The sequence below is a fragment of the Leptonychotes weddellii genome, chromosome 14 (assembly GCF_054177405.1).
Source record: "Leptonychotes weddellii isolate Sample4059 chromosome 14, ASM5417740v2, whole genome shotgun sequence".
NCBI lineage: Eukaryota > Metazoa > Chordata > Mammalia > Carnivora > Phocidae > Leptonychotes > Leptonychotes weddellii.
In genome coordinates, this window is record NC_138382.1 from 5,234,669 (window position 1) to 5,246,077 (window position 11,409).

The window sequence follows — 11,409 nt, forward strand, 5'->3', positions numbered from 1 at the left end:
GCGCCTGGGTGGCTCAGTTGGTTAAGCGACTGCCTTCGGCTCAGGTCATGATCCTGGAGTCCCGGGATCAAGTCCCACATCGGGCTCCCTGCTCAGCAGGGGGTCTGCTTCTCCCTCTGCCCTCTTCCCTCTCGTGCTCTCTGTCTCTCATTCTCTCTCTCTCAAATAAATAAATAAAATCTTTAAAAAAAAAAAAAAAAAAGAAAGCCTGCACTCTGAAGTAGGGCTGCCTGTGTTCAAACTGAAGCTCTACTATTCCTAGTTTTGTGATGTTAGGTCATGTAGCAAGTCTTGTATGCTGTAACTCACTGGGGGGTTCCTGCCTTTATAATTCTGTATAATTCTATCTACTGTTTCCTTAGGGACTCAGACATCAGTTGGTCTTTCTCATTCCCCTCTCCTGTCCCTTAAGCTCTCTTTCATAATTTCCATTTCTTCCTCCCTATCTGCTGCATCTGAATAATTTTCAGATCTATTTTGCAATTCAATAATTTTCCTTCAACCATGAGTAATCTGCTCTCTAACTTGTCTATTTTGTTTTAATGTCAATTAGCATATTTTTTCAATTCTATACTTTTCTTTCTCCAAATCGTTCTGGTCTTTTTGATAATGTCTTGATTCTTTTTTTTTTAAGACTTTATTTATTTATTTGAGAGAGAGAGAATGAGACAGAGAGAGCACATGAGAGGGGGGAGGGTCAGAGGGAGAAGCAGACTCCCTACTGAGCAGGGAGCCCGATGCGGGACTCGATCCAGGGACTCCAGGATCATGACCTGAGCCAAAGGCAGTCGCTTAACCAACTGAGCCACCCAGGCACCCCAATAATGTCTTCATTCTTTTCCATGTTTTCGACTCCATTTGTATCTTTAAACATATATATGTATTTTATCATGTCAATCTGAAAAGTTCTTCGACCTCTAATTTTGATGTTTGTTGGTCTGCTGATTCTCGCTTAATCCTGAGTTATTTCCCTGTATGTTTTAAAATTTTTGACTAAAATCTCATGTTTAGAGTAGTTTATTTGAAGGGATCTTGGATGGCCCAGGTCAAGAGTAAGTTCTCCCAAAAAGATTTTGTATTTGCTTCTTCCAAGCATCACAGGGTACTACTAGGAGAATACCACTTTTTTTTTTTTAATTTTTTTTATTTATTTATTCATGAAAGTCAGAGAGAGAGAGGCAGAGGCAGAGGGAGAGAAGCAGGCTCCCCGCCTAGCAGGGAGCCCGATGCGGGACTCGATCCCAGGACCCTGGGATCATGACCTGAGCCGAAGGCAGACGCTTAACCGTCTGAGCCACCCAGGCGCCCCGAGAATACCACTTTTTATTTTAATTTATTGGCTTAGGGTTTCTCAGACTATGCAGATGGTATAAAGAAATCTAAACTGAAAAGCTTATGGTTACAAATTCTCAGGAGACACTTTTTTCCCAAGAGCCCAACTAAAACAGACAATACTCCTTTTCTTCTTTTTCTAGTGGGTGAATTTTTCATAATCCATGTTGTTTCACTAAGAATGTATTTACTTGAGGGTCCTGGCTTTATTCAGAGATGGTCTCACTTTTAACTCCTGGTCTTATGAAGGTCTTAAGGCTTGGCCCTTCTTTGTGTTGCTTTGAGATCTTAATTCCCTTGATTAGTGAAACTAATCTCGACCCCCCAACATCATCCTGCAGCCCAAACGTCAGCTCTTATGTACACTTTGTTTTCAGTTCCTTCTTTATTTTTAACCCCTTGCATTTCCCTCACTTTCTTGAGAACTTGAGAATTAAGACACAGGTCTTTTGTAGACAAAGATTTTTAATTCTTAAATTAAGATTCATAAAGAAATATTTTTAAATTCTTAATAAGAGATTAAAATTCCATTCTTAAAATAATTAGTTTTGCTAATTTTTAACTCAAGTTTGGTATCACATTTGCACAAGAAATAAAAATATTTAAACTGAAATAAATTTTTGAATTTATAGGTTATAATAGAGTAATTCCAAATGTCACATGAATGTAATGTGGGATAGGAAATTAAGAAAACAGTTGTTTTAAAAGGACAAAAAGATAATAATTAGCATCTAATGACTTACAAACATCAAATCTTCATTTCTGATTTTGTGAAACACCATTTGGTTCACATTATTATGCCTCTGTAATGTTGGTGATGTTGGAACATCAGAAACGCCATTGGTTCTGAAGACTAGAAGGTTTGATTTATCTGTTAAAAACAAACAAACAATGAAAAGATGTATACAACCAAAACACATTTAGGGTATAAACTGCTCCAGAGGAGTAAAATAAAATGTGTTCTATATATAAAAAACACTTAACAACTTATTGTTAATTTTTTTAATAAATAGAAATTTATTTTAGGAATTTACTCATTGAACTTTGATGTACTTTAACCAGTTATTTCAAACATTCAAAATTGTAATGATTTCCTTAACTAATACAATTTTTCAAATAATTTTTAATAAACCTGTTATTTCAAGAGATTTCCAATCTTACTATTTTTATTTTAAAACTATAGAAATTAAAATTCTAAAAGAGTATGAAAGTTTTTACTTAGAACAACATATGAGAATTTGGTTTTGGAGTCTTTCAGTTCAATAAGTAAGTGATGGATTTTATGCCACACGGTTACCATTTTAGAATTATAGAATTTCAGGTCATGTCTAGACAACCTAAATCAAACTGAACAATCCTATCTGAGGATGCTTATACAAGAGAATGAGACAAAATTTTGTTTTTAGAGCTGCTTCTTTTATATTTCCTTTGAAAGAAATATACTAAAGATGCCTTGTACCATATACACAATCCATGACCAGTATTTTAAAACTAATAAGAAAATTATTTTACCTTTCAACTTTGGGGGACAGCATTTAGTAAACTGGAAAATTATACTGTCTGAGCGAACAGTTTCCATTTGATAGCAATTCAAAAGATCTTTAAGATTACTGAAGTTCTTCTTGGTCCCACTGAGGTTGTATTCTCCATTCTCATTTTTTGTAATCAAACAGTGCTTATATTCGATGACATTTTCTCGCTATATAAGTTTAATTATAAAGAGACAGAGGGAAAAATTACAATCGTCAAAACAATAATTATTGTGACAAAAATGTTATCACAAAAACAGCCAAGAGAACATTTAGACGTTTGAACTGTGAATCCTAACGTAGTACTGGTATAGAGTGATAGGAGTGCCTGGCTCCCCAAAAGGTATCTGATTATAATCATGTACCCTACCATAAATGGCCTAACAGTTGATTTTCTTAAAAAGCAAGTAAGAAAGCAATGATAATTAACAATAATACCATCCTTAACAGCTTTTCATCATTTACAAGATAAAATCTAAAACTATTTTAGAACATAAGGCCTTCCATGAGCTGGCTTCTGATGCCATCTCCAACTTCACCTTCTACCACTGTCAACCTACAACCTATGTTCTAGGTATACTAAATGACTTTAAAAATTTCAAGCAAATGCCATGTTGTTTCATGTCTTGATAAACTTGCTATCTCTCTACCTATGAATATACATCCTCTCCTTCTGAGCAATGGACTTTTAGACACTTCTTAACACTCAGTTCAAGTATCATCTTTTCTGTGAGGTCCCTGACCCCATCTCACAAGCAAAGGTGATTACCCATTCCTTTTGCCACGACAGTATCTGCAGTTACCTCTCATATGGTGATTTTAATATTCTTCAGCTTTCCAATGTTTGCTTTATGTACTATACTCTGAACTTCATCTATTTTTTGAGCTTATTAGCATATTCAATCTCCTTGGAACCATTTATAAAATAAAATGGACAAAATACCTTAAGTCCTTCCTACCCTAAAAGTGCTTGCTGGGGCGCCTGGGTGGCTCAGTTGGTTAAGCGTCTGCCTTTGGCTCAGGTCATGATCTCAGGGTCCTAGGATGGAGTCCCACATCAGGCTCCCTGCTCAACAGGGAGTCTGCTTCTCCCTCTCCCTCTGTCCTCTCCCTGTGCTCACTCTCTCTCTCTGTCTCAAATAAAATCTTAAAAAAAAATAAATAAAGCACTTTCTTAATTATAACTCTTTCTGTTACTGTCTGCATTTGTCCATACTGAATAATTACCATGATCAATTTAATACTTTTTAGGTATATCTTCCTACTTTTCCCAAAAGATACATTTCTTAACGCAGGGTTATATCATACACTCTCTAATATAACAGCCCTCATATTAGGCTGAGCAAATACAGTAAACATAGAAAAACACATTTTGAATTGATAATTGAATATAATGGACTGTTATATATTACAGTAAAAAGATACAATGAAATTAGCGTAGATTATTAGTATTATACAATGCTAAACGCATTGAGTAACCTACCTTATGTATTTATGGACAATTAATTTACTCTTTATGCTAAATATGAATGCATTTTCTAAAAATTAAAATAATTGAATTACCAAATCCTTACTTTCTATACTTTTAAAAAGTAAGATAAATTTTGGAAGCTGCAATAAAGTTTCTCAAGATTTATACCATGAAACCGCCTTATAAGTGATAGTATCTTTTTAAATATTTTGGGTAATAAACAATCTTAGACAAGATCCAAAATTCTCTGTATTAACAGTGTGGTTTTATTGTAGTTTTATCCTTAAGACATACACAATGTAGAGCGTTATTCTTAATACTGGAAAACCACTAGTTAAAAGTGCTATGTTTTTTGTTATCGACCTATTTCACTCTAATCTTGTAGTCATTACCAGTAAGAGCAAAATTTGCTTTTGATTCATTTAGTTCTGTGTGTTTTCGTAAAGATCTCCATTTTTGTGAAAGGAGACTTGAAGAGACTTGAAAAAATCTGACACACTAGTAACATCCAAACATCAAAGAAGAAAATATTAATTCCAAATAAAGACATTATAAATAATTTCATATTTTTATATAAATCCTAGAAATTATATCTTATTTATTGATACAGAATCCCTGAGGTAAACTAAGCATTATTATGCTAGTTATCATATCCAGAGTTGTAATTCTGAGTATTAAAAAAAGAAACAATGGTAGATCAACATGAAGGGGAAATTACACAGACTAAATAAAGATGTTACCTTTGCCAGAGGAGGGAAGTGGAGTGGGAAATAAAATAAAAAAAAAAAAAATGTTACCATTAATGTGAAATACTAACCTCTACAGCAAAAGTCAGAAAATACTTATTAAAGTCCTTAGGACTGCATCGAAGTACATAGAGTCCAGTCTGATTACCTGCTTTCTTCAGTTTACTGATGGCAAAATCCATTCTAAAGGTAAAGAAGTAACTTGAATGATAATGTAACAAGTGCCATGACATTAAGACCAAAATGTCATCTAAGAGATCAAAAGTCAAATCTAAAGTCTCAGAATTTTTATAAGTTTCCTCTACTTTATATGTTTATCAGTTATCTTACAAGGAAAAACACTGCTGCACCAAGGTATTTTGCAATAAGTTCAAGCCAATTCAACGGATTTTAAAAACAAATAAAAGGTATCATAAGACACACAAAATCACTAAGAACATTTCATTCATTTGAATTTTCTGCCTTCTAATTAAAAATTTAGTATTTTAAAAACCATACTCACTCCCATAAAACTTCATTTAACCATGCAAACAACATATTGTAAAACACTTATGTCTTTTCTACTGTAGAAACTACTAATATAAAAATTTATATGTATTATTTTAATATTTAATATAATACCAAAGTACACTAGAAGACCTATGGCAAGTGGCAAAGACTACTGATTTTCAAAATGTGCTATATGTTGTATTGAAGCTGAACATCTTGAAAGAAAAGTCAAAATGTAATCTGTATGAAAGCAGGAAAAATCTGTTTCATTCATCACTGTATTTCTCATACATAAACCAGTGGCACATATTAGGTACCCAGTAAATGTTCTATAAATAAATGAAATAATGCCTGAATGGATGGATAAATAACACATGAATGAATGAAATGGTAGGTTTTTAAATACTAAAACACCTAAGTTACAGAATGCTCAAGTAGTATAACTTTTTTATAACAATACTTATTATTAAAAAGATAAGAGGTATAGACAGAATCAAGTCTTAAACATCAGTCAGGATATCTTTTCTCAAATATTTAATTAAGGGTAGGTTAAGGTCAAGACACATATGCTCATGAACCAAGACTACTTCTGCTCAAGTCTTTCAAGCCTGGTGCCAATCACTAAAGTACATACTGGCTGAGAGATAACTAGGACTTGGGCAAAAGAGATGTTATGCATGATAGTTGGCTTTATCCAGTATTAAAGTAAAGGTCTACAACTGTGCAGATCCATATGGTAGCTAGTAGCTGCAGGTTGCTCTTTAAATATAAAGTTATTAAATTAAATTAAAAAATTCAGTTTCTCAGGGCACATGGGTGGCTTAGTCAGTTAAGCATCTGTCTCTTGATCTCAGCTCAGGTCTTGATCTCAGGGTTGTGAATTCAAGCCTTGCCCAGCATGGAGCCTACTTAAAAAAAATTAATAAATAAAATAAATTAAAATTCAGTTCCTCAGTTACACTAGTGGCTACTGTATTACACAGCAGAGAAACAGAACATCTTCATTTTCATCACTGCAGAAAGTACTACACAGCATTAGTCTTAGAAATAGGGACATCATATACATCTTGTGTTCAAAGCTTTCAGTAGAAGGAGCTGGATTATCCAAAAATAATGACGATTATCAAATTTTGCATTATCAAAATTTGCAGTATTTCAAAATTAATGAAATATAAATTGGAGGATTTTTTTTAGAAAAATTAAAAAAAATTAACACCCAAGAATTACTTAAATGCACTGAGGCAACAAAATGTCAGACTGTACAATTTAGAAGTATTATAGATTGGAATACAGACAGCAAATGATATCCTAAATAATTCTAATTATTATGTAATCTGATTGCAAATAGACTTTTGTTTAAAAAAGTTTCAGGCACATTAAAGCAGTATTTTGTTCCTCAACTCCTAAACCTACGTGTATCATTTCATTATGTAAAATTCTTTGTCAATATCTCATTGACTTTTTAAAAATTTACTTTTAAAGTCAGTTATTACTCACAAAATTGGGCCATGACAGTTGCTTTGTATATTTTCAAGGACCATTGGAGGTGCTACTTCTTTACAGAGGTAATGATGTGCATCTGCAGTTAATCTATAATAGCCATCAATTAATGACACAAAGGACAAAGCTTCTCTTAATGAGCTAAGTTCAATTTCCTAAAAAGAGAAAAGAAAATAAGTATCATTTAAAAAGTCAACTGCATGTTACATATTGAAAATTCTCTTCACTTCATGGTGTTAGATTAATTCCCTTAAATTAATTTTCTTCTAAATTACTCAAATGTCTTTTATGGCTCCCAATTACCCAATCAGAATTATAAATTCTTATGTATGATATAAGACCCTCTCAAATATGGGCTTATCACATCTTTCCAGTTCACTTTTCATCCATAATTTTACTTTATTTCCCAATAACCCTATTAGACAAATATGTCAGTCATCTAAAAGTTGGTACTAATTAGAAATGAGCATTTATTTTCACATACCAAGTATACATTGCTAAGGTTAAAACATTCATACTATAAGTTCAAAGGTATGTAGTATAAACCAAAATCATATACAGGTATGTTATGATTGTATCATACATACATAAGTGAGCATATAATCACCCTAAAATGCAACATCTAATTTAATGGAAAAACACCTTATTAAATGGAAGAAGCAACTTCTCCTAAAATAAGGAATAAGATAGAAAGCCCAATACTTAATAATGCATTGCATTGTATTTAATTAACATAATTAGGCCACAGAAAGAAATATAAGAATAGAAATTGGAAACAAGGAGATAAAACTATCTCAATTTGGAAATTATATGATTGTATACTTAGGGAACCCGAAACTACTACAACACAAAGATAATTCATTAAGATAGAAGGATACAAAAAACAGCTTTCACATACATAAAAAATAGTCAATTAGACTATATAATGAAAAAAATAGCCTCATTTATACCAGCACACACACAAAAATAGTATCTAGTATTAAAATTCATCAAAAAAAGTGAAAAATCATTTTTAGAAACACTTCAAAACACTATTGTTAAAATGCAACTTTTTATTTGAATATAGAGATTTTACCATGTTCTTGGATAGGAAAATTCAACATCATACAGTTGTAAAAATCCTTAAACTATTTTCTAATTTGTCACAATCCCAACAAAAATACCAACAGGTATTAGCAGAAAATAAGACAAATATGAGATTCAGAAAACCAGGGATCCAAGAAAAGACAGACAAGATAATTCCCAGGATGAAAAGAGAAGGATGTCCAAGTATTACAACTGTGCATGGTCCAAAAAGCTTCCAGTCCAGAAGAGATAGCAAAACCAGTGATCAAGAAGGGACTTTTCTGGGAAAGAAACAGAAGTGATAAAATGTTTGACTATGTGGAAGGATGTGTTGAAAAGTCAGCTACTTCATAGCATAAGGAATAGGAAGAGATACAGAGAAAAGATTCACACAAAGGAAAACAGTTGAAGTAATGATTAACCCCCAGAAAAACAAAACTTGCACAAGAATGGAAATGTGATTACAGAATACTACTTGCCTCAGCAATGAAAAATATTTAGTCATAATGAGAACACAGAATACAGATTTATACCAAAAAGCATAATGAGAGAAGTGTGTGATGTATCAGAACTATAATAGGTATTTACCTAGCACAATTAGGCCATAAAAATAGGTATTAGGGACACCTGGGTGGCTCAGTGGGTTAAGGGTCTAACTCTAGATTTTGGCTCAGGTCACGACCTCAGAATTGTGAGACTGAGTCCCATGTCTGGCTCCACACTGGGCATAGAGCCTATTTAAGATTTTCTCCCTCAGAGGGGAGCAAGATGGCGGCAGAGTAGGAGACCTAAATTTCATCTGGTCCCAGGAATTCAGCTGGATAGGGATCAAACCATTCTGAACACCTACAAAGTCAATAGGAGATCGAAGAAAAGAATAGCAGCAACTCTCTGAACAGAAAAGCTACCACTTTCTGGAAGGTAGGACGCGCAGAGAAGTGAATCCCAGGCGATATTTGGGAAGACAGACCACGGGGGGAAGGAGCCTCCATCAACCAGCTACCAGCAAGTGATAGAGCCCCGGAGCACAAAATCAGAACTTTTAGAAGTCTGCTCTGCTGAGGGACGTCACTACAGTGGCTAAGGGGGGGTGGAACCCTCACTGGGACAGTGTGGTCTCAGGACCCTCGGGGTCACAGAAAGACCGGGGGTGCCTGAGTGTGGTAGAGCTCCCAGGTTTCGGAGCGGGGAAGCCGGCTGCAAAGACGGAGCCAAGGAATGAGCTCTCAGTGTGGGGTGGCCATAAACTGTGATCCGAGGCACAGTCCGCCCACTGCTCTTCCAGCAAGGACCCAACAAGCAGCAGATCTGGGGAGACACAGGCGCGGGAGCGCACTGCAAGAATGTGCTGGGTTTGGAGACTCCAAATGGGGTCAGGTGTCAGAGACAGAAATGCTCAGCCACAGGCCGGGTGAGCACGGAGTGCAGCCGGGAACCTGGGAGAAAGGAGTGATTGACTGCTTTTCTCTGGGGGCGCACTGAGGAGTGGGGCCCCAAGTTCTCGGCTCCTCAGGGCAGAGAATGGGAGGCTGCCGTTTTCACTCTTGACCTCCAAAGCTGCAGGGAAAGCTTGCAGGGAACAAAAGCTCCCGAGAGCAAACCCGAGCAGATTACTTAGCCTGGTCCCCCGCAAGGGTGGAGCAACTCCACCTCCGGCAAAGACATTTGAGAACCACTGCAACAGGCCCCTCCCCCAGAAGATCAGCAAGAACAGCCAGCCAAGACCAAGTTTACCAATCAAGGAGAACGGCAGAACTCCAGCACTAGGGGAATACAGCACACAGAATTTATGGCTTTTTTCCCCATGATTCTTTAGACTTTCAAAGTTAATTTTTTTAATTTTTTTTTCCTTTTTCTATATTTTTTTGAATTTTTCTTTTTCCCTTTTTTTTTTTCCCTTTTTCAACCAACATCTTATCAATCCCTTCTTTTAAAATCTCTTTTATTTTTCATTTTTAGAGTCCTATTCTATCCCTTCATTGTAGTTAACCATATATAAGTTGTTCTCTCTTTAAAATTTTGGGATACAGTTTCTACTAACAGACCAAAATATACCCTAAATCTCTAGTATGGCTTTGTTCTAGTCTCCTGCCTGATCCCATTATCTCCCACTTTTTTTTAAATTTCTCTTCTTTCTTTTTACAACCAACTTATCTTATCAATTCCTTTTATAAAATCTATTATAATTTTCATCTATACAGTCATATTCCATCCCTTCATCGTACTTACCCTTATTTTTATACATATGTAAGTTCTTTCTTTAAAATTTTGGAAGTTTCTTCTAACAGACCAAAATGCACCCCAAATCTAGTGTGTGGCACTGATCTATGCATCAGCCTGATCATAGTTGATCATATTCTCGTTTTTTTTTTTTTTCTTTTTTCTTTCTTTCCCTTTCTTTTCCCCCCGTTTCAGGTCTCTTCTGATTTGTTTAGTGTATATTTTTCTGGGGTCGTTGTTACACTGTTAGCATTTTGTTCTCTCATTCATCTATTCTCTGGACAAAATGATAAGACGGAAAAAATCACCTCAAAAAAAAGAACAAGAGGCAGCACCGACTGCCAGGGACCTAATCAATATAGACATTAGTAAGATGTCGGAACTAGAGTTCAGAATGACGATTATAAAGAGACGAGCTGGGCTTGAAAAAAGCATGGAAGATACTAGAGAAACTGCTTCTGGAGAAATAAAAGAACTAAAATCTAACCAAGTCGAAATCAAAAGGCTATTAATGAGGTGTAATCAAAAACGGAGGCTCTAAATGCTAGGATAAACGAGGTAGAAGAGAGAATTAGTGATATAGAAGACCCAATGATGGAGAATAAAGAAGCTGAGAAAAAGAGAGATAAACAACTACTGGATCACAAAAGCAGAATTCGAGATATAAGTGATACCGCAAGATGAGACAATATTAGAATAATTGGGATCCCAGAAGAAGAAGAAAGAGAGAGAGGGGCAGAAGGTATATTGGAACACATTAGAGCAGAGAACTTCCCTACTTTGGGAAAAGAAACAAGCATCAAAATCCAGGAGGCACAGAGAACCCCTCTCAAAATCAGTAAAAATAGGTCAACACTCCGACATCTAATAGTACAACTTACAAGTCTCAGAGACAAAGAGAAAATCCTGAAAGCAGCTCGGGAGAAGAGATATGTAACCTACAATGGTAGAAACATTAGACTGGCAACAGACCTATCCACAGAGACCTGGCAGGCCAGAAAGGACTGGCAGGATCTATTCAGAGCACTAAATGAGAAAAATATGCAGCCAAGAATAC

General features: G+C 35.2%; 1 protein-coding gene across 4 annotated transcripts in view; it reads right to left on the minus strand.

The window, feature by feature from the left end:
* JAK2 (Janus kinase 2) overlaps window positions 1-11,409 on the minus strand; it is a 143,524-nt gene that overhangs the window by 30,599 nt on the left and 101,516 nt on the right. For all 4 annotated transcript variants that reach the window (XM_081802767.1, XM_081802766.1, XM_081802765.1 and 1 more), the window contains 4 exons: window positions 7,065-7,222; window positions 5,150-5,261; window positions 2,845-3,031; window positions 2,076-2,203 (listed from right to left, as the gene is read on the minus strand). In XM_081802767.1, the coding sequence (XP_081658893.1) occupies window positions 2,076-2,203; window positions 2,845-3,031; window positions 5,150-5,261; window positions 7,065-7,222 (585 nt within the window). The remainder of the gene's footprint in view (window positions 1-2,075; window positions 2,204-2,844; window positions 3,032-5,149; window positions 5,262-7,064; window positions 7,223-11,409) is intronic.